General features: G+C 35.6%; 2 protein-coding genes and 1 pseudogene across 5 annotated transcripts; all 3 read left to right on the top strand.

Annotated features, from left to right (window-relative positions):
• On the top strand, positions 1-14,440 carry LOC141827754 (uncharacterized; annotated as a pseudogene).
• Positions 14,441-15,318: 878 nt separating this feature from the next.
• On the top strand, positions 15,319-20,949 carry LOC141826085 (transcription factor RF2b-like). Of its 3 annotated transcripts, none has more exons than XM_074713344.1 (5): positions 15,319-15,914; positions 17,762-17,894; positions 19,011-19,095; positions 20,228-20,603; positions 20,705-20,949. In XM_074713344.1, the coding sequence occupies exons 1-4, from the start codon at positions 15,319-15,321 to the stop codon at positions 20,590-20,592; spliced, it is 1,179 nt and encodes a 392-aa protein (XP_074569445.1). In that variant the 3' UTR covers positions 20,593-20,603; positions 20,705-20,949. The 3 variants fall into 3 exon arrangements, with proteins under 3 accessions (XP_074569445.1, XP_074569444.1, XP_074569443.1); XM_074713343.1 differs by having other exon boundaries at positions 20,712-20,949; XM_074713342.1 differs by having other exon boundaries at positions 20,228-20,949.
• A 1,034-nt stretch (positions 20,950-21,983) lies between these two features.
• Positions 21,984-24,730, top strand: LOC141826084 (CBL-interacting protein kinase 18-like). Of its 2 annotated transcripts, none has more exons than XM_074713340.1 (2): positions 21,984-22,046; positions 22,954-24,730. In XM_074713340.1, the coding sequence occupies exon 2, from the start codon at positions 23,249-23,251 to the stop codon at positions 24,563-24,565; it is 1,317 nt and encodes a 438-aa protein (XP_074569441.1). In that variant the 5' UTR covers positions 21,984-22,046; positions 22,954-23,248; the 3' UTR covers positions 24,566-24,730. The 2 variants fall into 2 exon arrangements, with proteins under 2 accessions (XP_074569441.1, XP_074569442.1); XM_074713341.1 differs by having other exon boundaries at positions 21,992-22,046; positions 22,946-24,730.
• The last annotated feature ends 1,794 nt before the right edge of the window (positions 24,731-26,524 follow it).

Here is a 26,524-nt window from a genome sequence, read left to right on the forward strand (position 1 = left end):
ATGTACACGGCCTACGGGTGGCCGCAGGTCATCCCCCTCTGATTGGGTTGTCTACCTCAAGACCATCAACCGCCTTCTCCTCGTCGTCTCCTCCACTCACCTCGAGCTCTGGAGCGCCTCCCAGGTACCCTTCGTCCCTCATCCCTCCTTCCCTATCCTGGCTATCGTTTCTATTTGACGGGTGCGCACGATCCTGCAGCACAAGGTGAGATTGGGCAAGTACGTGAGGGGAGAGAATCTACAAGCGATTTGGAGTCCTGATACCAAGTCGATCGCTGTTCATGTAAGTGAAGACGGACTGCATTCTTTGTTTCTAGCTGTTTGTGTTGGCCTCTATCCTATTGTGTCTCTAGAAGGGCCTTGTTTCTACCTTGAGATCCTTAATATGTGGTCAACACACAGAATCATGTTTTTTCCTATAATTTGGTCTGGTCTTTTTCAATTTTCATGCCTGCTTTGGTTCAGGAGTTTTCGTAGTATTGCCATAGCCGTAGTGTCAGGTGCAAGCACATCTATATACAATTAAGGAACCGAGAATTTGTGCATGACTCAATTAAAAGCTGGGCCTTGTGATTGCTTACTATTGCCAAACGAAATATTACTCTCCTTTTCAAAATTACCATACAGCGTTAGTTGATTCTCTAAATAACAGTGGTACTTGATTTTACTATTTGAATTCAGAATGCATGTGTTTGGACTCTTGATTGGACTTACTTTCATGAGATTTGAGAAAAGTGTTATGTCCTAGTACTCTTATCAAGGGTAACAGAAGTAAAATATCCACTATCAATTTCATAAATATTAAAGAAGAGATGATTCATTGGTTAACATTTATTTTTTAATTATTTTTTTGTGGTAGACCAATCAATCCTTAACATGGTGTTGGAACACCAAGTGTCGTGTTCAAATTATGGTAGTGCCAGCAACTGAACTAATATACGCTATTAGTTAAAGTGCCATTATATGATTTTCTTATTTGTTTGTTGGTTTTACTGCAGACTTCTTCATCATATCTCCATATTTATAAAATCTATTTTTCTGGAAAAAGCCTTCTGATTGGCAGCAAGCAAATGCCTGGTCCAGTTCTTGCTAATATCTCGTTAGTTATTGTTGAGAAGGCATCCTTTTCAGAGAAAGAATTAGTAACGTATGATACTATTTCTGAAAATCCAAGTCCTTTTTCTGACTCATTCATAAACTTATTTTTGTTAGTTATGTCATCTGTCTCTCAGTTGCAATTTTGTGTGCGATAGCAAAAACATGCTCCTTGGACTTTCTAATGGCAAATACAACTAGTCTCATGGAATGGGGAGGTATATGTGGTTGAGTTTTTTTTGTTAATATTTTGGTGATTCTGTAACTTTGATCACCATGAATCTGAAGTTTCTTTGCCTGTCTATTTTCATATTGAGATGCAAGTTGTTTACCTGCTAATTCTTAAATGCCCAGTTCCCTAGTATCTTCAGAATTTGTTGCCAACCACCATATTCCCTACTGGATGCATCTTCAACTTCACTTTTAGAGGACACTAGTGTTAAAGAGTCTGCTCAGTGTTGTCCAAGAAGTTCAGCTGTTGTCCAGCTAGAGTTGTCATTACAACTGAGACTACTAGTTGTTCTGTTCTCCAGTTGTCAAATTGCACTTTGTTCTATAAGTAAGAAGGGACTGAAGCAGACACAATCTATTAAACCTGAAAGGTGGTTCAATACAGAAGATGCAATGTGTGCCTCTGTTGCTTCTGATCAGCAGATCCTTGCCGTTAGCTGTAGCAGAGGTGTTGTGGATTTATATGACCTGGCAGAGAATGCAACTCTTCTGCGAACATTATCATTGTATAACTGGGGGTAAGTCTCAGATACCGTACGTAGTCAGGCTAGATCTTTTGCTTTGATGTTTTATTCAAGTTCTCTCTGAGTTTTTTTGGTTCCTGAATATTGTGTTTCTAGAGAAAGATGACTCCTTAAATGCATAAATATTTCTTGCTCGCATGCATTTTCTAATAAGTTGTAAATTGGCTTTATTATTATTATTATTTGAGTTCCAAGTTATGTAATTATATTATCCAATTATGTAATCATTTTAGGAGTCTCACATATTAGAGCATAGTTTAGTCCTGCAGTGCTAGCTTGGCACTAAATATTATGTTGGAGTGTTATATACATGAGTGGAAATTTTCTCTTTTTCTGATTTCAAAAGTGCTTATTTTCTCGACTTGGTACCTGAACTAGGTTCTTTTTTATAGGTTTTATTCTTCGCTCCTCCCATTCAAGGGGAGGCCACTTGTTTGTTGTAGTGCATCCTCCCTCCTCAGCTCAACTTCCTTTCCTGTCCCCCTGCTCGCATGAAAATGGATCCACCATGCCTCTGTTACCAGATCTGTATGATCACCTCCCTGCTCATCTTATCTCTACTCACACATGAACAAACATCTGATTTATCTTCTATTTTACATCATGTTGTGATTTCCAGACCTCATCTTTTGTTTTTCACATTAAATCTCCTTTATTTCCTGAGGTGGAGGACCCAATAAAGACTTGTTTCTCCTTGTGATGTAACTCTGCTGCTCTTGTTTGTGTATATTTGATCTACTAAAACATAGATATAGTGCAGTGGTGAAGAGCATTGAAATGGCTTTCATGAAGTCGTTGGTCAAATTTGTGCTTCAAAAGAGCATAATTTCTATTTGTTGCACCATCAAACATAACAAATCTTCCTCACACACCAAGGCTTATTTACCTATTTGTTGTCTACCTTTGTATTTTGTACAGCTAGTTGGGCATCAACTAATATCCATGGTCCATACTCTACCTTGAAGGCAGTGTTAGAATTGATAATTTAGTCTACCTTTCTAATCTAGCCATCAAGTATTATGTTGCATCTTATATATATCTGTGAAAGTAATATTTCTGTTTTGTGAATTAATTAAATACTCTATTTTTTTCTGGTTTCTCGTATAGTTATAGAATGATAAAAACCATCAATATCACATTTTTTGAATGGTTAGAATCCTTTTGTACTTCTGCATAATATGTATGAACTTGTATATAAGTTGCTAAGACAAATTGGAGGGAGGGTCCACCGATCCAGTAGGGATCTTATTGACTGTCAGCAACTGATGGAGACATTTAGTTGGCCCACTTCAAAAAAATTCTTCTATATATGATTTTTGGTCTGATTCAATCCCTTCACTATGAGGAAACATAGATTGTGTTGTTTGTTCTTAAACTTATGTATGGTTTGGCAATGTTTTGATAACTTACAAAGTTCAAGATTAAAATTTTGAATCCAAGTGAAGCTGTCAGGCTTGCTAACGGAGGCATTGGAAGTTCTTTTTGCATGTGGTGTGTGTGCGCTTGTGATTTTGCTGATGTCTTTATTGTGCTCGAGCTTCATGTATTATTATCTGTCATATTTCCATGATCTTTGTTAAATTTTACAAACTGGAAGAACTTTGACTTTTGTATCTCGGAACTTATAAAATGCTTATTTACCTTCTCATGGGCCGCTATGTTCAATGTTATTTGGTGTCAGTGTGACAAATATCCACGAATATGATTGACTTGCTTCATGATAAAATTATAGAAGTACCTTGTCAATCTGAAAAGGAGATGCACAGACTTCATGATTCATTCTGTCAAAAGTAACAGTTTGCATCTTATTAATTTTTTTCTTTTTGTCTAGGTTCCATAAGCAGGCAATTAGCTTATATTTTCTGAAACCTATAGTTCCCTTGTCCTTTCTATCAAAAGCTTATTATTTTCTGCTCTTTTCATGCAAAAAGTAAAATGAGAAACTGGCTAGCTGTTCTATGAATTATAGGTACTCTTTGGAGGATACAGGTCCTGTTTCTTGTATAGCTTGGACACCAGATAATTGTGCATTGGCAGTGGGGTGGAAGTTTAGAGGGCTTACAGTTTGGTCTGCATCTGGCCGCCATCTTATGTGCACAATTTGTCAAACTGGATTGAATTCAGTTTCATCTCCTATGGTTAAGCCTAATCAGGACTTGTACTTTGCAATTCACTGGGATGAGTTTGGATACAAACTTTATGCACTTGAAGAAAAATCATTAGAGAGGATTCTAGCATTTTCATTTGGAAAATTGTGCCTTAATAGAGGGCTTTCAGGCACATCATATTCTTGACAGATCATATATGGGGAAGATAGAGTTCTCATTGTGCAGCCGGATGATACAGATGAACTTAGGATTGTACACCTTAATCTACCAGTAATATCTCCTATATGAATAATTTGTTTCAGGCAGATGGTTTAGTTATATTGTTAATAAAGTCCATGAATACTTGTGAACCAGGTGACTTATATATCACAAAATTGGCCTGTTCTACATGTTGTTGCTAGCAAAGATGGTATGTCCTTGGCAGTTGCAGGTGTCCATGGTCTTTTCCTCTACGACTTGCATTTCAAAAAATGGCATGTATTTGGAGATGTTACTCAAGAGCTGAAAATTGAATGCAAAGGCTTGTTATGGCTCAGCAAGATTATTGTTGTGTGTAACTAAATTGAATCTTCCAAAATGTAAGAATTTTAACCTTTAAACTTGGTTTTATCTGTTTTCAATTTTCATAATGCTTCTTATGAAAGATGATGAGTGAACTTTGCCATTTAATGCCTTCAAACTTAAGATAGGGTATCCAGCAATTTTGGCATAGCTTTGTTAACCGGGATAAGCTTCTTTTTATGTTTCTAAGTTGCTAATGTTTTTTTATTTAGAATTGTTTTGGTTACTATGAGTTTCCTTTTAGGCATGCTGAGTTTGAGTCATCAAACACTGCAATGGGAATATTGTCCTACCTAATGTCATATTAATAGAACAATTTGTTTGTGTAAGTCATATCCAAGGTTTTAAATACTCGAAATAGCTATGTATAACTAGCATTTTTTGTGTTTCTGTTGCTTTATGAATTGTCCAAATCCTGCTACCAAAGTTATTAGATTTTAACAGAGGTCTACATATTCTTGTAGGTATGAGTTGTTGTTTTATCCAAGATATCATCTTGATCAGAGCTCTTTACTTTACTGAAAGACATTACTCAGGAAACTAATTGTCATGGACGTGTTCCAAGATTATATACTTGTTACTTACAGTCCATTTGATGTTCATATTTTCCATGTGAAGATTTTGGGAGAACTATCACCTTCTAGCACTCCAATTCTTCAGGTAGTAAATTTGATTATTTTCTATTTGCCTTTACAGTGCTTGGTTGCAGCTGTTATAGCATAAATGTGTGAAATAAAGGCGCCTTTTTTGATTGAAATAATCAAATAAAGAACAGCTTTCAACAGTAAGGGAGCTTTCCATAATGACCGCAAAGAGCCATCCTGCATCAATGCAATTCATTCCTGATTTGACAGCAGAAAATTCATTGGAAAAGAACAATTCTCGACTTTTGGAGACCTCATCTCAACAACCCTCAAGGTATGCAAGTCCTTTCCTTTCAGATGTTAAGATCAGGCTGAGCTTATAATTACGATTGTTTATGATATCAGATGTTTAATACTGAGGGCAAATGGAGAACTTTCAGTTCTTGATTTGGATGATGGACATGAGCAGTTGTTGTCTAATTCGGTTGAACTATTTTGGGTTACTTGTGGCCATTCTGAAGAGAAGTCAAACCTCATTGAGGAAGTTTCCTGGCTAGACTATGGCCATCAGGGAATGCAGGTATAAGAGTATCATTGTTTTCAGCCTTTATTGCATTACATTCTTATGTGATTTGGAAAAAGTTGATGCCAATGTTGGTTGTGTTTTCATGTGATTGTTTCAAATGCACTTTTAAAGTGCTAAACTCTATGTTGCAGGTCTGGTATCCATCACCTGGAGTAGATCCTTTCATACAAGAAGACTTTTTGCAGGTATGTTCATCTCTTGGTATTTATGATTATATTGTTTTGTTTCTTGTGACCTGTGAAGTATGTTCTTCGACCTCTAGTCAATATGGCATAGGCAATCGGCAAGCATCAACATAACCTTATGACTATAAGCCTTAATGATAATGCGCTAGTTTGTATCATCTTGTCATTATTTAGATCTTGCATGAGAAAAACCTTTCTGTCTTGCACTGGTCTGTTTTCAGTAGGTCCTTACATCAACATAATTAAAGTCATCCAAAGATAAAGTTTCTGATACTGCCACATTGTACTAACAAGCTAGCTGAAGGAAAAGGTGGGGCACTTTCTGATGGCATGTAGATGCAGCTGCATTATGTCAATTGTAGCAGCACATAATTTCTATATAACTTTTAATAATTAACAATAATTAAACATTTTCAGTATAAAATTCTCATCATAGCTCCAGTACCATAAAATTACCTCTTATGGGAAAGTTGCACCATGTAAGGTTTAAACATTTAATGCTTTGGTGGCTTGGCCTTTTTTGAGTCACAATCATGGAGGATTTGCTTTTATACAGTTAACTATGATTTGAGTACTCTGTTTCTTGATTTTTTTTTTTTCACGTTGTAGCTTGATCCTGAATTTGAATTTGATCGAGAGGTTTATCCTTTGGGACTTCTTCCAAACATAGGGGTTGTGGTTGGTGTGTCTCAGAGGATGTCATTTTCAACCTGCTCAGAGTTCCCATGCTTTGAGCCTTCGCCTCAAGCTCAGACCATTTTGCATTGTCTCCTACGCTATCTTCTTCAGGTACTGGTTTTCTTTCAAGCTTTGCTGAAATTGTTTAGACTTATATGGCAGTTCTTTTAGGCTTTCGTTGTTTCTTAAAACACTTAGGATAAGCTCTCTCAAGTTAGGTCTGCATGGTTGAGGCTTACTATTTTCCCTTATAGAATTCGTGAGATAAAAAAGTGTTGATTTTTGAACTTGAGGTGGAACACATACTCTTTATAACTAGTTTATGTTCCTTTTCATCTGAAGAAAGTGCTTTTTGATGCACTTATTATCATGATTTAATATTGTTTCAGTAAACACTTCAATAGAAAGACATGGCAGAACACAATTAAAACGATAATATGTATCTACCATCCAAATAATAAGCAAATTTCTATTCCCTTATGTGGTAAGAAAAATTGTTGTGTTTATGTTAAATTGATGCCTCCTGAAAGAAGTGACTACACTTTGCATATCTCAGTATATAGAATAGGTACAACATCGTATGGAACTGCATGCACATGAAACCTCATGAATGGTTCTAGGTGAATTGCCAAATTTAGTTTGATTTTAGGTGTTTCTGCAGATATAAACCAAAGTGAAAAAGCAATTAGTTTAGGTTGGACTTTTGATTAATTAACAAATATAGCAATCTGTTAACTATATCTCTTCCCAGCTATTCTGATTGGATTTTTCCTTAAACATCATTGATCAATGAAAAGCAAACAGCTAGGTTAATTGTGATTCAGAAGTTGTCCTGATTTGTTGAATAGTAAATTGAGGCTGTTTTGTGTTTTTTGCAACCTTTGACTAGATTTGTTAAATAGTCTAAATTATGGGCTAGATCTAGGATGTTGTTTATAAGCTTAGACTAAAGGAAGCAAGATGATTAAAATTCAGCTAATATGTAATGTGGCACTCTGAAGGTCTGAGATTCTGACATTGAAGTTTCTTCTTATTTATACTTCTTCATTAGAGGGACAAAAATGAAGAAGCAGTGTGCTTGGCATGCTTGTCAGCAGAAAAGCCTCACTTTTCACACTGCCTAGAGTGGCTTCTCTTTACTGTATTTGATGCTGATGTCTCCAGGTATGCTAGATTTGATAGTCATTGAGTTTGTTATCCATTATTATAGAGAATCTATCATTTGCACGGAGAAATGCAAGTTCCATGGTATTTTATTTTTAAGATGATTATACAAAACTTTAGTTCATTCTCATAGTATTCCTATTCATGAAATTTGTCAATACATACTTTTCATGCCACTGATACTCCATCTCTTTCGCCTTCATGTCTATTTATTTACTATCTTGTATTTCTGTGCCAAGGATAGTTTTGTTTTTATTTATTAATTTGTTTCCATATGACTAGTGTGTTTGGATGTCATCTCAACTATAGAACCAACCACCTGCTAGTGTTAATTAACTAATTTATTATTGTATCAGAATCTGGAGTTCTATTGCTATGCAAAAGATGTCTATTACAGGCATCATTACAAGCATGGTCAAGGTGTTCTAGGACGAAATATTTGCATGAATTGTGGTGGAGAGGGCTTCAGAAAAGCCAAGGGATGCCATACAATCTCCATGCATAATTAGGGAGCCTAGGCCTCCTCGCACTACCAATTCTGAAGAGTAGTTGGGGCTCACAGGAGTAATTGGCCATGGATTGGGCTGGAAGAGCTTCAGCAAAGTCTGGTGATTCCACAAAATCTCCACACATGATCTAGTAAGTAATCCTCCTTATGCAGTCAGATCTTGAGAGGAAGGTGGTGGTTGGGGCTTGTAGGCAGTAGACAATTGTGGCTGCTGGCCTGCCATTGTTGTGGAAAAAGAGGGAAGTGGCAGAAACCTTAGTAGAGAACTTTTTTCCCTCTTGATTCAAAAATCTCTTTTAATTTTATGACCAATGTTAATGTCATTTTCTTGTTACCATCTGCTCATATGAAAAAAATTTACTCATTAACGTTGTTAGGTTAAACTATTTATCCAAAATATTTAAGACTAAGTTAATAGTTCACTTGTCTGCCTACAAGCACCATAATTAACCATAACTTTTCATGTGAAACTAATCTCTCTTGCTTAAGGGTTGACATCATTGTTGAGATCTAAAGTCCATAGCCCAAACCAAGTTTGTTGGCAACATATAAGATCCAATGTTGACTCTATCACCAGGCAGTTAATCTTTTCTAAAAATCTCACTGTGCTTATAAGTTTGGTATTGATTATTATCACCTGTCCAAATTAGCAAATTGACCCATTAATTATTTCTAGATAACCATTAATCAGAAATGCGTAAGCCAAGTAAATAGTATTTCATTCATCTAATCCTTTAGACGCCCTTCATTAGACTCAATCATTTACTCCCCATGGTAACTTGGATCTAAACTAAGGTGACATGTCTCCTCAAATTTATTTTTCTCTTCTCTTAATTTTAATCTTTTCTCAATGCCCTGGACTTTACCTTTCTGTTTTACTGCTATATTTTGCACATCTTGTTCATTTTTTTGCTTAATATATTAGATTTATGTGCATGTTGACTAGATACTTTTCTTTTACTTGGGCTTCCTTCATTATCACCTTCCTTCAATTAATGCCTCAGTCAATTATGTGCAATTCAATTCTCTTTCATTTGACATTAGCACATGCCTCAGTCTTTGCTGCCTGATTCCTGTGCTGCTTTAGTGCTATAGTTTGCCTTCAGGCTTTAATAACATTGCTTGAAACTGTAGAATTGAAGTTCTGTATGTTATGAAAACTTTTACATCATCTGTTCTTTGATACAGACCTAGTGTTTGATAGCAATATAAAATTCACTATGTACACCTTTCTACTCTTAGTTTGCACACCTTGAGCAGTTTTTATTGTTGCATGCTAGCTGTGTCTACTTTAGCAAATGCCATTAAACATACTGTACAAAAGCCTTTCTTATCTGCTAAGAACTCCAACACCTTGTATAAACTAGCTAATAAGCTGAACATCAATTCCATTTGAGAAATGTTAAATGAATCCAATCAAGTTCATGTTAGTAGCTTGTAAAATTTCAGTTTAGTAGTTTGCTTGAGTTATATCAATGATAGGTTTGATTAAGCATGGTGTTTTAATTATTGTTTCTTTTGGTCGCCATAATTTTGTTGTGAGTGTGTAATATATTGCTAAGCTTCATGTCTCTCTGATTTTGCTTCACCTTGCATTGTGCTATCAAGCATCATGAGATATAGTATTCCCTCATTCTTTTCAATGTTTTCATTTGACATCTTAACATAAAGGATCTACTATCTAATAAATTCGTGTCTTATAGATAAAGATGCATTTCACCGCCTTTACCTCTATTATGACTTTGATTTTATATGGTTTGTGCATTTGATGCGTAGGCAAAATACAACCAAGAATCAGTTATCTTCGGTGATGTCACCTTCAGGCAATTTCACTCTTAGACAAGACATGTAGTTTAATAAAGAATTTTCCAGAATATTTGGAAGTTGTTAGTGTTGCAAGGAAAACTGATGCTCGTCATTGGGGTGATTTATTCTCTGCTGCTGGAAGGTCAACTGAGTATGTTCACATATTATCTGCAGATTTCTTTTCATTGTTAAATATATTAATAATACCTTATTTTGGTTATTTTATGTGCAAGACATTGAGCTTCTCTGCTATATAACTTTCTGATTTTGTTTCACTCTTCTATCCATATAAATTATCTATTAATCTAATATCTAGCTTGTTTGAATTTGGTTTTCTGCTTATTATTCCAATAGGGAACAGGCATATAGCTTATTGACAGTGAGCATTGAGTATAGGCATGAGGATGACTTATTATCATAATAAGAAAGTAAGACAATATATGGTGATTAAACCATGCCCAGCACAGTGATTGAAATCTTTAGTTTGCACTCCTAATTACAACGGTATTCACTCTTTCATTACTACTAGATCCTATAATTATGCAGATTAACATTTAACAACAAAATAACATTTGGACCAATTAAGTTTGCTAGCAAGTAAGTTTGATTACTCAGGAACTGCAAGGCAACTTCTGTTCTATTCAGCTGACAAGCCATATTTGAAAATTATCTAGTAAATTGTTATGCCTTATCACAAACAACTGCAGAGCTTCAAGGTTTTTGGTTTCTGAGTGGATGTCATTCAAAGAATTTATACTTGGCTAAAGAGGCAATCCCGACTGATTATTCTTTTTTGATTAGCATGAACATGTAAATGTCAGATTTCACCACATTTGTTTTTCAATCCTATTTCACCCTGTAATGATTTGGTTTCACCCACCAAGGTTGTTTGAAGATTGCTTCCAGCGAAGATGGTACAGGACAGCTGCTTGCTATATACTGGTACTAAATCAACAATATGATTCATCTGTGTTTTTAACAAATATGTGTCATTTACATGTCTCAATTTCAATATCTTCTTTTGCTTGTTATCCTATTGAATTGATGAACTATGTGACTGCTGGTTCATTATCTCAACAATTCCTGCTCTAGTTTCATACGTTCATTGAGACTTTCTTACTAGTTGTAGCTTTTGATGTAAGTGGGTAATCAAACATACAAATACAATATTAAGGAACATCTAGTGTATAGATCTTATCTGTAATTAAAAAAATGCTCCCTATTAAGGTAAGCCAATCCAAGTGTTGGGTTTGATTAATTTAGTCTATAAGGTTCTGAATCACATTCAATTCTAGATAGTGATGACTGGCCGAAACAATACCATTTCAGTATATGGCCAGTGTAACATGTGCCAGTAATAGTGTCAGTTGGCCACTGATCAAGAAAAGGGAGAAAGAGAAGAGATGAACAATAATAGTGTCAGTTGGCCACTGCGATTTAATTCCTTTATCGAGAACATGAAAAGATGGATAGCCATCCTTTCCTGATAGCGTAATCTTTTGGAAAAAACTGGTTAGCCAGTCTAATTTAAAGCATGTATGACCATGAAATAACTCTAGCATTAGAATAAGAAATGATACAGTGAAGCATCACTTTTTAAATTTAATTGGCAATGTTCAACATGGTCGATGTTATATGAATTTCTTTTTCATTTGCAATTTGTCCTACGCCTGTTTATTTTTACATATTTTCTAGGTTATAGCTAAATTAGAAGGTCCTTCTGTGAGCCAGTACTGTGCCCTTCGCCTGCTTCAAGTAAGACAATCTACATCTAAGACTTTCATATCTTACCATGCAAGAAAATTTGAATATCTGGGTGTTCTTGTAATAATGCAGGCAGCACTTGATGAATCTTTATATGAACTTGCTGGTGAACTGGTATGTTTTTGTAACATATATGCCCTTTCCAGTTGCCAGTGTTGATATACTTAGCTCTTGCAAAAGTACTTACACAAGATGATAACTCAGGTGCGGTTCTTACTTAGATCTGGAAGGGAATATGAAAATTCTACAACAGAGTCTGACAAGCTTGCTCCTAAACTTCTGGGCTATTTTCTTTTCCGTTCTACATCCGGCAGACAATCATCTGATTTGAGAAGGTATCTGACACTTTGTTTTGCATCTTAAATTGGAACGACTTCCAAAAGGTTGTATGCCTTCTTGTTTGTTTGAACAGCAATTTATTCAAAGACCTTAGCCCACATATTGCATCTGTCAAGAATATTTTAGAGAGCCACGCTACTCATTTGATGTCTGGAAAAGAACTTTCAAAGCTTGTAGCATTTGTTAAGGGTACACAATTTGATCTTGTGGTTAGTTTCTTTTTTTCCTCAGCACCTCTTCAATTCCCACTTTGTTTTCATGAATCATTATATAGCTTGACTTACCTGGATGCTCAACTTCAGGAATATCTTCAGCGAGAAAGGCAAGGCAGTGCTCGCTTGGAGAATTTTGCATCAGGACTTGAACTGATTGGGCAAAAGGTATTGGTTTTGACAGATATAGTGTATGGTTTTGCTGAAGGTTGTAATTTTTTTTTCTTTTCAAATTTATTTGTGAATCTAGATTATATTTAGGGCTATTATGCCAAACGGAGAGCACACCTGGATATACTTTCAGGCTTTTGTTCCCTAATGGATGCCTTTTCGTCCTTTCAGCAATAGGTCTTTTTTTTATTTCATGTTTTATGCCGTTGTGACTGCTTTGCTGTGATAACTTTAATACATTTATTACTAAAATTCAAAAATAAAAGCGATGAGACAGAAGCTTAGAATATAGACTAACCAAAAAAATTTAGAAATCGAGTGATTCGATTAGAGATGAGACAATTTAACAGAAGATTGGCATAAAGATCATCAGCAGTAGCCCTGCAAAGACTTAGTTGTAGTTCTAGCATTTGTGCGAAATAGCAGCTTGTTTCCTGTTGTTATGGATAAGTACTCAGGGGATAATATGTATGCTAATTTTATAATTTTTTAATGCCTTTAACTCTGTTACATTTTGGTTCATGGTCAATTTATTCTCATATAACTTCCATAACCTTTCAAGTTTCTGATTTGCCTAGATGTGACTAAATATGACTATTGGCCATTAATCAAAGAACTACAGGTTTAATTATCCAACTGTAAGAATACGCTCTACCTTATGGTAGCATGTTTTCTGTCCACAGCTTCAAATGGATACCCTCCAGAGCCGACTGGATGCTGAATTCCTTTTGGCATATGTGCTCTGTCAAATTTAAGGAGTGGATTGTGGTTCTTGCTACTCTACTGAGGCGCACAGAGGTATTTCTATATTTTCATATATACATCATACATCTATGTACTGAATCTTTTCCGGAAGACAAGCACGATGTGACTAAAATACCAAGGAGCAATTTCTCTTGTAAATTTTCCTTTTCTTGCTATAGTAGTTCCTACATACATTGACATTTTAATGGGTTCAATTGTTTATGAAGCATCTTTATGTGTATAAAATATGAAGTATGCCACAATCGGATTACATGAGTTTGGTTGTAAAGGAATTGCTGTGTGAAAGTTGGATTTTTCTTTGTCAAATTAAATTATTGGAGGCTGACAGAAAGCTGGCCGACTCCTTGAAGATAATTTTTAATCAATATTTATTTTTTGGGGGTCAAAAATTTCTCCGCTGGCATTCCCCGCCTTCCTCTCTTTTTTTTTTTCCATGCATTTTCTCGTTTTTGTTTTCTCTCTCAAGGAAACACAACCTATATTTTTGTCTTGTGAGTTTGGAGTTTTTGAATCTCTCCTTTTCTTGGATTTTTTTTACAACTAGTCGCGTTTGGTTTTTGATGTTTAATTCAGAGTTCATGTATTGCAGTTTTAGGGCCAAGCTTTTCGCAATCTGTAATATAATTTTGTTACGTGCAGGTACTTGTTGATCTTTTCCGCCATGACATACCCTTGTGGAATGCTTACAAACAGACTATCCAGGTTCCAAACCATTCTCTGTTATGCATCATTTGAATCTTGAACTTCCCTGACATTTTTCATTGAATTCCAGTCACATACCTCATTCCATGGTTACCTTGATCTCCTCGATGCGTTGGCAGAGCAACTTGCTTCAGTATCGGATTTACAACTGCAGAATGGGCCTGCTGCGGTGTCTGATCCCTCATCAAATTTACTGTAATTATAATCCTCACCCTCGCTACTCAAATTTGCACTTAAACTTGATGATCATGAGGATGTTCGATGAAGAAGGCAAATCTTGTGACGACTCTTAAGCAGATGGGAAGAATTTTGTTGCGAATGTAAATAGCTCACATCAAAAGCATTAGAGTGGATTTTTTTTCCCCTTCCAATAAAAGATGCTCTAGGGGTTTGTAATATCTTGTATGGAGAATAATTTTAGGTTTGTAATATCTTATTGTTTCCATGCTTTGTATTTCATGAGAGTTTGGGGCATTTCATGTGAAATTAAATGAGTAATTAGATATTGTTTTTGTTAATCTAGTAACATTTTAGATACCATTATCCTTTTTTCCTGCCCATGATTTCTACTGATCATCTTGAGACTGGAATTTCCTGAACTCATTACTTTTAATTTGCTATTGTTTCCCCTGTTTTAAAAATTTAATGTGGTGAGATATCGACATAAAATCAACTCGAGCTCGTTTAATCTTAAAATAAATTTAAATACAGTAAATTTCTAGCTTGACTCTCTTCACAGCCTAGCAGGGACAATTAATGTGGCAATTTAGGCTGTGTACTGCTGATATTACAATTTTAATTATTTTAATTTATTAAATCACTTAATCTATAACAAGATAATCAAATGTTATTATGCCATTTTTGTTTCGGACTGATGACCTTTGCAGGTGTTATGTTGTTAAGAATAAAATTCTTCGTCATTTATCTCCTTTTAAAATAGTAGAGAGCCATTTTGAAAGAGCCTTTAAAATTTCGAAGTTGTCTCTCTCCTAATTATATTTTGAATCGAATCCTAATTGACTGATAAAAAATTGTAGAAATTATGAAAGAGATTTTGATATTTTTAAATTCTGGAAGAGTTTTTTAAATAAAAATTACGGGGATAAAATGCAATCGGGCAGTTGCAATATTTATACTATTTTTTTAATTATTAAGAAAAATGAAAAAAAAAACCGAAAATCGGGCAGTTGCAATATTTAACGAGACACGAGACAACCTACGACGAATCCTCTCCACTTCCCCGTTCTCCCCCGTCTCCTTCCCTTATTTTGAGGCCACGCGCGGAGGTGGAGCCGGTGGCGGTGGCGGTGGCGGTGGCGGTGGCGGTGGGGCGAGATGCAACCAAGACTCACCAATTCGTCGTCCCCCTTTCCCAACCTCAACCCCGCCCGCATTCTCCCTCCCAATGCGCCTCCCGTCGAATCGGCGGGCGCGGCAGCAGCCAATGGTTCCCCATCCATGTTCCCCGCTCCCTCACCCCAGTCGCGAGCCTACCACCACCGTCGCGCCAGATCCGAGCTCGCATTCCGCTTCTCCGACGACCTCGGAGGCGGCGATCCGGTGCCGGCAGGGAGCGCAGATGAGATCGGCTCCGAGGACGATCTCTTCTGCACCTTCATGGACATCGAGAAGATGGGGTGCAAGCTGGAACCCAGCGGATCCGGGTCGGAGGGCGGCGACTGCGCGGATCCGACTGCTGAGAGCTCTGGCTGCGGTGATGAGAGGAAGGCCGGCGATCCGGTCGGAGTCGCTGTTGCTTCCAAGCCCAAGCACAAGCATCGACATAGTTTCTCGGTGGATGGATCCTCGGCGACGTCGTCAACCTCGACCAAGAGGGAAGGTGTGTTTTCGGAGGGGATTGAAGCGAAAAAGGCAATGTCGGCGGAGCAGCTTGCTGAACTGTCCGTTGTCGATCCTAAGAGGGCAAAAAGGTCCCCATGCTTTTCTGTTTTTGTTATAGAAAATAAGTTTTGAGTGCTATCTTATGCTGGTTCTTGTACGTTTTTTATTGCCGTATTTTCTCCACAGTTATTTAATCTCTGCCGTTCAATAAGCAACTTTATTAGAATAGTATTTCTCTGAGATTAATTAGAGTAGAAAGGAACCATCTGATAATGTTTCTCTCAAAAAATAAAAACAATGACAGGTTTAAATGGATGATCCTTGAGTTACCTTACAATAAGTAGGGGCTTCTGAGTATTGGTGAAGTTCATGGAGAGTGCTTAAGGCTTAAACTCTAGGTGCTCACTGTACTTGCTATTATTAAATGAACCATGCATTGGAGAAATTGCAACTTCTAGGTACCATTGTTTCAGATGAAAGTTGAGATCCTGTCATAATTTAAATTTTCAGGTGGGTACTTCACATTTTTATTATGTTTACACTTACATCTTGACCTTTTTTTATTACAAAAGTGGCTAGGTTTTAGGTTTGATACTTTTAGTGTCTAATTGTTCTAGCAAACTAAATCTAACACGTTTGACTCTTCATCTATCTCATTCACACTCACGTCGGAGACCAACACTCCAAATTGATACCAGACACCTCGATTGATCATGTGGAAATATTTTCAATAACAGACGTGCCAAATACTTATACATACACCTATGTCGCTCGTGTGTGAGTAGCATCAGACTTCAATTTTTGTTATTCTTGGAAGTTACCTTCTTGGAGTTGCCACGGTTACCTGAATTGTCCTAGCTGATAGCAAGTAACTCCTAATTGATGATTTAAAACAAGAATGGCCTCAATGAATTTCAAAAGCTTGGGGGCAAATGAGCTCTTTCAATTGATGATCTCTAAATGCTTTTGTACCCGGATAACAAGAAGACTAATGAACTACAACTTATCTAACTTTACAGAGTATGACAATCACTATGAGAAGACAAGGGAATAATGATGGAAATAGTTAGATAAATCTCTTCCCCTTAGAAAATACTAATAACTTTGAGCATCAATTGTGTGATTTTTTTGAATTCACACAGAGATGATAGATGTAAACACCCTCTCTGTGGATTGATTATGTTTATTGAATTCTCAACAACTTGAGTTACAGTGTATTACTATTATTGATTTTAATGAGTTTTTAAATATTGAACAGTTGGTATGTAATAATCCTACTATATGTCTTTGCATCCTGCATGTCTTCTTGAACCACTTTGCATTCTATACCTTTAGATGTGGTTGAGGCAATATGTAATCTTTGAGAATTTTCATTTATCCTTGTTGAACTAAATGCAACGGTGGTGTAAATACCTCTTGTCTATGATCATTGTGTATTACTTATGTTAGCTGCCTTGATTTTTGGCGGCACAACTGTTTGAAATTTAGATGCTTTCTGTATCTACTTTCAAAATGTTTGTTTGGACATCTTTAAGTTGTGTATGAATATTTAGAATTATTCTAATGAAACCATCATCAAATACATGGTGCAGTCATATGACTTAGAATATATTTTCAATATGACATTTTTTAATTTGAAACTGAAAGATTTATTTTGCTTAGCAAACTAGTAGAATTATGGACTATATGAATTATGGACAAACAATTAAATCAATTTTTTTTACCTCCATTGCAACATGCAGTTAAAATGAATACATAAAAAAAATTCTGAACACCTTAAATTCACTATGGAAAATTTATCTACAAGTTTGTACTGGAAATTGCATCAATTCACACTCTCGCATAGAGAATGTTTTCCAATCTAAAATTTGCTTTATAATGTCTTTGAATGGCTCTATTAAGTTTTTATGATGTACTTGATATGCATTTTATGCAGGATCCTTGCCAATCGACAGTCTGCAGCTCGCTCCAAAGAAAGAAAAGCTCGCTACATATCAGAACTTGAAAGAAAAGTCCAAACCCTCCAAACTGAGGCAACCACTCTTTCTGCACAGCTCACGCTATTTCAGGTCTGTCATCATCAACAAATCATATTTTTCCTAACTATTTGTGGTTGGTTATATGAATCTTATCCTCTATATAAGCTCTATACAAATCTATATAACAAGTAACAGTAACTCATTGGAAAATATATTTAATATTTATGTTCATAGGGCTTAGATAAGTTTTCACGATAGCTGTCTGGGATATTTTAGGTATGTGCTTACTGCTTATCAAATTTGCAGTGTTCATATTAATGCAGCTACTTGTTTGAATTGTTTGATGGTTTTATTTTCTATTGCTTCCAACAATAGTAGGTGACTGGAGCTTCAAATGATTCAAACAATTGTGAACTAACAGTTCTTTTCCACATGGATTGTTTTCTCTAGTATAGTTTTCTATGTGGTTCCAACATCCCAAGTAAACTTTTTAGCTCATCTGCATATGTCTCTAATTCTTTAGCTTATGAACTTCAGTGCGTAGAGTTTGATAGAGGATAGGATGCATACTTCGACCCTAGATAGATGGGATTGGTAATGACCTGTTGATGTTGAGTTTGAGATGTGTTTAAGTTACAAAACTGTTTGGTTTTGAGTTTAAAATTTGCGAGCATTATCTTACACAAAAGTATTTCAACAGAAATTTTCCTAATGAAGATTTCCAAGAATCACTTTTGTTGAGAATGCTAATGGTATTTGAATTTTAGAAAGATGTGTTGAATCTATAAACAAGAGGATATAAGTCCGAGGAAACCCAACTTCTAAGTGTCCATGATCATCATCATCATCATCATCAAGCTTCATGGAGCTGTATTCTCTTCTATGATGTTGCATTTTACTGTGTGAAATCCAAACTGCTAGTTAACTACCTTTCTTATTTATTTTTTTGGATAGCCCTTGATAGTCAACTACCACATAATGACTGAGGCCTCAGTAAATGTGTTATCTGTCTCAAGTTCCAGGTTATGTCTTAGGCCCTCATATGATTGTTTCATTACACTGTATGTTGCATATCAACGTGCCTGTGTGATTAGCTTATTTATATAAACTCCCAAATTTCTTGTGAGCTTTGTAAGATTGAACCTTGAAATATACAGTTGATTCTAGTTATGAATCTGACTGTTCGCTGGTTGATTCTCTTTCCAGAGAGACACAACTGGACTGTCCGCAGAGAATCAAGACCTTAAGCTACAATTACAAGCTATGGAGCAACAAGCTCATTTACGTGATGGTAAGCATTTTGCTTTATCAATTTTTTATTCATCTTGTTTTCTCTTTATTGACATGGTAAAGTATAGTGGAATATTCATTCTGTTCAGCATGATTAATCAGTTTGAAACAGTTATCTGCAATCAGCAACCACTCTCATAATTTAGTGCAAATGCTATTTTAGCTATAGGAAAAGTTACAATCAGCTTGAAGATCTTTTCAACTAAGGTTTAGAATGTTCTCAATCTAGCATGTCGTTGATGTCACAGGAGGGAGTAGCTGATGATGCTTTTACTATGTCTCCTCCAAACGGTTATCTTGGTGTCAATCAGAAACCATAATAAACAACACTCCATTCATGTTGGGAATATTATTTCTAAATATTTGTAAAATGTATACGCTAAAACATTCCATCTATCTGTAAATTATGTTTTATAGGGTTGGTCCTAACTTTGCATCCATCAGCCCAAAAACCCAATATAGCCCACATACCAATTTCTATATCAGTCTCTTGTATCCTTCGCCAGTGCAGCAAAACAAACTAATTAAATGGTAGTAACTTCAGTGATGATGCTCTTGACCTATTTCTTACCAAATTTTCTTAGAGGCCATGTTCAGTGGCATCACGCTTACAGTCTCATAGATAAGATGAACTATGGTCTCTTTTGATGTTTGTCTGATCTGTTTCTCATAGATTTTTCTGGTCCGACTCACCCTTGTCATTACTCATTAGTATTACCTTACGATGCATGAGAATTTCCTAAACCGATTCTAATCCCTCTTAAATGGAGTTTTCGAGAGCCTCAGACTTCTCTAATTGAAATTATAAGTGAGATTTATTAGATTATGTGTTACTGAACTAAGATAAAAAGATTTAAATTCCCAAAATGCAACAAGTCCATTTAAAACCAACCATAAATATAGGATACATTGTGAACTTCTATCATTCTCATAATCTTTGATTCCCCCCCCTGCCCCCCCCCCCCCCCCCCCCCCCCCCCCCCCCCCCCCCCTCATGTTATTTCATTAGGAGAGTTTATTTTAGATTTATTGAACAACATGATTACAGTCACGGTGGATTCTAAGAAAAAGCCAGATCTTTTAGTTCACATTTCATCTTTAAAACATGTTTAATGGTAATGGTGTCCTTGCAGCATTAAACGAGGCACTGAATCAGGAACTACACAGATTGAAGGTTGCAACGGGTGAGATATCAAAACCTGACGAAACATATGACATCGGACTGCAGAATCTAGCATATAGCCAGCCATTCTTTGCATTTCCCCAGCAACAGCCAATCCATCACCATCAGCATCTCCAATTTCAGCCCCAGTTCCAGCAGCCACAGACTGGTGTCTCAAATCACCAAATGCTTAGTCACCCACCTAGTCTTCCTGATGCGATGCGGCAAGATCCCCTCGGAAGGCTTCAGGGTCTGGATATCAACAAAGTATCCACCAATCATGTGAAGTCAGAGAGTTCCGCAATATCTGTCAGCGAAAGCAGCAGTACCTTCTAACAATCCGACAGGCAAATCATTTACTCATCTGTTTAGCTCGACTCATTCCTGTGTTTCCTTCTCATATGGTTCTACATTTTCCATTCTACTAATCTTAAATTCTTTGTTGAAGATGTCAGGATTGCATTATTCCTCCTTTTTCATCATCGCCTACAAGCTTTCTGCTCGAGTTCAGTTTTCACGATGTGTAAGATTGATTTGTATTCTTCCTTGTATCGTTGGAAATCGAAGGTCAAATTTACCCAAGAACAAATTATATATTTCTATTGGCGATCATGGAATCATCGTTTGAGTTGGGCATGTTTTGTGTGTACAACATTTTGTTTAGAATTTGAATCGAAGCTGTATCAACTCAAGTTCGGTACAATTTATTTGTTTGTGAACATTCTGATAAATATTAATTGTTATTGAATTGGTCAAAAGTAATTTAATTTACAAATCAATTGAACTTAATTATTAAACTATATTGTTCATTCTTTGAATAGGTATGCATCTTCAATTCCAGGTGATAGAATCAACCCAATTCCTTCCCCTAGAGCAAAGCAAAATGGTGATGCAAAGAGGAACAAATTGTTCATTTCCACCGTACTACTTAGAGGCAAGTCACCTTCATTCCTCCCTTTTTACTGAAAAAAAAACACTAGGTGATGCAATCAATATCATTCCTCCTCCTGCAGTAGACATATCTTTCAATTCTCCTTATTTTTTTTAAAAAAAATTAGAACTTAAATCTTTTACAAATCACACATTTTGTAATGCAAAAGTAATAAAAGGATTAGGATTCCAAATTTACTTGGTGGATAATTTTTTTTAAAAAAGATTATATATCTCTAGAATTAATTAAATTTTGATAGCCTCGGCAAAGCTGGGGACATTTAAATTCTATAAAAAAAATATTTTACAAATCTATTGGCGGAGTGAAAATATTTTCACAATAAACATAGTAGCCAGTCATTTTTAGTACATTTTTAGGGCTTGATATTTAGGGTTTAGGGATGGCTCATGGATCATTCAGGTTCATCATGACCAGTTTGCTAATGACGTCACTTAATTTGTCGTTACGGTCATTGGAAGAAAAACCACCTCTCTCTCTCTCTCTGTGGGTGTTTAAAAATAATAATATATATTATCTAAATATAATAAAAAAACATAAAATACAAATCAAACAAAAACAAGGTACCGCCAAACAGCGGATTCAGACAGTGTGGGTCCATGGCATGTTCAGGTACATATTGGGGTAGGTAACAACCGGTTGGCTAATAAATAAATATAAATAGGCATCAAACTTCGGTTTTAGGGAATCGCGTGGCTCTGGACCCATCGCAGGAAAGGAAAGAGGCGACAGCAGAGAAAGCGGCTCCATTCTTCCAGACGATCCGCCGATCTCTAATTCGAAGTCGGCTAGTCTCGGCGCGTCCTTGATCTCTGCTTCCATCTTCTCGCGCTTGAAGAAGGTGATGACTTCTGTTTGATTTCTCCTTGTTTTGATCCTCGCACTCTTCTTCTTGTCTTCCGTGATTTGTGGTTTTTTCCATTTTTGTTTGTTCTTGTGCTGAAAAAATGGGGTTCTGCATCGTAGTGTTGAACAAGAACATCCCCTCTCCTGGTTTTAGCATCCCGATCTGTTTGCCTAAGGTTCTATTTCAGATCTCTCAAGTGCGGCACTTCTTTTAGAGTTTTTTTCTTTCTCTCTCATGGTGCTGTCTTCGTACTCGCATTGTCGCTCTGAATCACTTTTTTCCTGTAACTTTGACATGATTTGGTTCGTTGTTAATATCTGCCATTATGTTTCGAGAGTAGATCTTTTCCTTTTCTGGTTTTAGCATCCCGATCTGTTTGCCTAAGGTTCTATTTCAGATATCTCAAATGCGGCACTCTCTCTCTCTCTCTTATGGTGCTGTCTCCTTACTCGCATCGCCGCTCTGAAACATTTTTTACCTGTAACTTTGACATGATTTGGTTCGTCGTTAATATCTGCCACTATGTTTCGGGAGTAGATCTTCTAGAGATAGCTTATTGGATATTAAAGGGATTTTTATGATCTGAAGGAGTTTCTTTGAGATGGAACCACGTCCATAAAAAGGGAAAAAAAATCTTCTTAATATCACTATCTCATTGACTAGATTCGACGTTGATCAACTCAATCAACACCTATTATTCCAGATCGTATGGTATGGTTTACGTTATCCTTCACCTTTTGACCATTACCTACCTTTTATTGAGTTATTTTCCTTTTGGATTAGAACTATCATTTTTCCTAATTTTTGTTTAAACTTTAACTGCTATGATTTAGATTAGACTTTCTATCTTCCTTCCTAAAACTCAATGGAAAACTGAGTGTTCTTATGCAAAGCTTTGCAGTGCCCTGCTGAAAACTGGAAGACAAATTTCAGGGAATGCTGAAAGATGTGCTTGAACGCTAGCAATTCTTTGTTCGACACCGCCGAAGTTGCTTCAGCTAAGCTTCCCTTGTTCACCTTGGATGGGGTTGACGATAAAATCATCCAGTCCGTGCTCTATGCACAATGGCAGGATGGAGCTAGTGAGACTCTTGTGTTAGTTAACGACCTTGGGGACGATGGTTGAGCTATTCTTCTCCTGGTAGGCGTCTAGTTCGAACAAGCAAGCAAACATAGATTTGTAGGCACTCAACAGAATGGCAGTAGAAAACAAGGGGAGTGTGTTGATGAAGAAGTATGAAATTGGGAGATTACTAGGGAAGGGAACTTTTGCCAAGGTTTACTATGCAAGGGATGTTAAAACTTCTCAGAGTGTTGCTATTAAGGTAATTGACAAAGAGAAGGTGTTTAAGGTTGGCCTGAATGATCAGATTATGCGAGAGATATCGGTGATGAGAATGGTGAGGCATCCAAATGTCTTGGAGCTTTATGAAGTCATGGCTACCAGATCTAAGATATACTTTGTCCTGGAATATGCCAAAGGCGGTGAGCTGTTTAACAAAGTTGTTAAAGGCAAACTCAGAGAAGATGTTGCCCGTAAGTATTTTCAGCAGCTGATTAGTGCGATAGATTTTTCTCATAGCCGAGGCGTCTATCACCGAGATCTGAAACCGGAAAACCTTCTGCTCGATGAGAACGGGAATTTGAAGATTTCAGATTTTGGGTTGAGTGCACTTGCCGAGTCTAAGAGACAAGATGGCTTACTCCACACTACATGTGGTACTCCGGCATATGTTGCTCCTGAGGTGATAAACAGAAAAGGATACGATGGAGCCAAGGCAGATGTATGGTCTTGCGGGGTGATTTTGTTTGTTCTTATGGCTGGTTACCTTCCGTTTCAGGATTCAAATCTCATAGAGATGTACAGGAAAATTGGGAAATCAGAATATCGATGTCCGAATTGGTTCCCTTTAGAGGTCAGGAGGTTGCTATCGCGCATTCTTGACCCAAATCCTGCTACGAGGATCTCAACTGCAAAGATTATGGAGAATCCTTGGTTCAGGAAGGCCCTTGATGAAGGAGTGGCACCAGAAGTCGTTCAACCTAACACTGATGGAGTTATGACTACTCTTGCTACCAAGATGACTGCCGAGGGACAGGAGATGGGGAAGCTCAGCAACTTAAATGCTTTTGACATCATATCGCTTTCTGATGGATTCGACCTTTCGGGTCTGTTTGAGGAGCCCGACCACAAGAGCGAAGCAAGGTTCATATCAGCGCAGCCGGCTTCTAGCATCATCTCGAAATTGGAGGATGTGGCAAAGTACATGAAGTTTAAAATAAAGAAGAAGGATCATGGGGTGTTGAAAATGGAAGGAAGCAAGTCAGGTAAGAAAGGAGTTTTGGTCATTGATGCAGAGATATTTGAGGTCACTCCATCACTCCATCTGGTTGAGATGAAGAAGACAAATGGCGATACCTTGGAATACCGGAAAATATGGAAAGAAGATATCAGACCAGCCTTGAAGGACATTGTGTGGGCATGGCAAGGAGAGGAGCAGCAGCAATTCTAACCTTCTTGATCAAGTTGCAACATTCAAAACTAGTAAGTAAACTTCTGTTTTGTGCTTAAGATGTCTCCTAATATTTGCTTTTATTTTTGTTACTTCTGTTTGTGCTACTTGTTCTATTGAAAATGAATTCATTAATGATCACCATGGAATGGTTTCTCCTCTGTTTCTCTTTGTGCCATGCTTGGCTGTGCCACAAGTATGATTTGTTTTGTTGCATGAAAATTCATTTATGTTTTTTAAGAAATAATTTTACGTGACTGACACTAATTAAAGAAGCTTCTAAAAGTTCAGTTATGTGATATAATGAGTTATTAAACTTAGAAGTGTTACCTCTCTAGCGAGGGCTGTCATTAGTCTCTCCTTCCGACTGAGGCTCACAGATTTATCACATCCCAGTTGCGCTACAAAACTAGGGGCGTCAGTATGAAAACTAGCAAGATGATGAAACAACAGTGCCTTTTGTTAATTTATTAGTATCTTTCGCAATCATACTAAAATCCAGTATACAGTAGTTGGAATGAGAAAGATTCGACTTCATAAGCAATGACGTATAAAAATGTTAGAAACAGTGGTTTACAGTTGGAAAGTAGTCACAGCTGGTGTGCATTATTATTATGTCAGGGACCAGTGATTAAAAACAGTTAGATGAAGGATTAAAGGTAAAGGGTCACCTTTCAGTGCAGTGGTTCTCACTAACCAATATGTTCAGGCACCTGCAATAAAGCAACCTGATTCCCAACTGACATGAGTTTATGTATTATACCTGAGCTACGTATATGGAATATGCTCAAAGAACAAATGGTTAAAATAAGACAAAATTATTAGGGGCGTTTGGGAGTTATTGTTAATAATATTAATTATTTATCTTATTTGATTTAAATTATGATTGATTATCAAATATATAATTCGCAATATCACTAAATAAGTATTAAATAAGCTGTATTATAACTTCAAAGATGAATATAATTACTTTGACATTTTAAGATTTTTTATATTTCAAAAATTAATAAAATTTTTTTCATGATTATCTTTTAATTTTAAAATTAAATTAATTAAAATATATCATGAAATTTAATTAAAATTAAATTAATTAATTTAATAAATTTTAATTTAAATATTTATAAATTTAAAAAAATTAATTTATTTTAAAAATTTAATAAATTAATTTATTAATTTAATAAATTATTTTATAAAATATCATTATTTTATTAATATATATATATTTATTTTAAATTTAAAAAATAAAATTAATGAATTATTTTTATTATTTTAAAAAATTATAATAAAATAAAATTAATTTACTAAATTATTTTATTAAATAATAAATTATTTTATAAAATTACATATTTATTTTAAATTTTAAAAATTAAATTTAAAAACATATTAAAATTTAATGAATTTTTTTTAATATGTTATTAAAAATATATAAATTTATTTTAAATTTAAAAAAATTTATATTTATTTTAAAAATATTATTAATTTAAATCAAAAATAATATAATAATTATTAAATTAATTATATTTTATTTTTTCTAAATAAATAAATTAAATTAAATAATATTAAATTATATTTGATACTCTATAACTAATAGTTAATCAAAATTATGAATGAAAATTTAAAGCACTTTTAAAATTTTATATATAATATATAATATAAGTTAGTATGTTACTTAGCATGAAAAAACATTGCATTTAAATTAAATTAATTTTTTATGACGATAATTTATATAGCTAATTTCTCTCCCACTTTTTTTTTACCATTATTTGTAGCTACAGAATTACTGCTGCAATAAATCAACAAACAAAAATATAGTTTCAAAATTTGCAACGTCAAAAGGCTTTAAGAACTAACTTTCCATATGAACTGATAATGAGACTGAATAAAAATTAAATTAGAATGAGGCAACTTTCCATATGAACTTAAATATCGACGATGGATTTTGAACAACTAAGGGATAAT

Source organism: Curcuma longa, chromosome 4 (assembly GCF_044706935.1).
Source record: "Curcuma longa cultivar G26 ecotype Majalengka, Jawa Barat chromosome 4, ITB_CL_G26_1.1, whole genome shotgun sequence".
In the NCBI taxonomy this organism is placed as follows: domain Eukaryota; kingdom Viridiplantae; phylum Streptophyta; class Magnoliopsida; order Zingiberales; family Zingiberaceae; genus Curcuma; species Curcuma longa.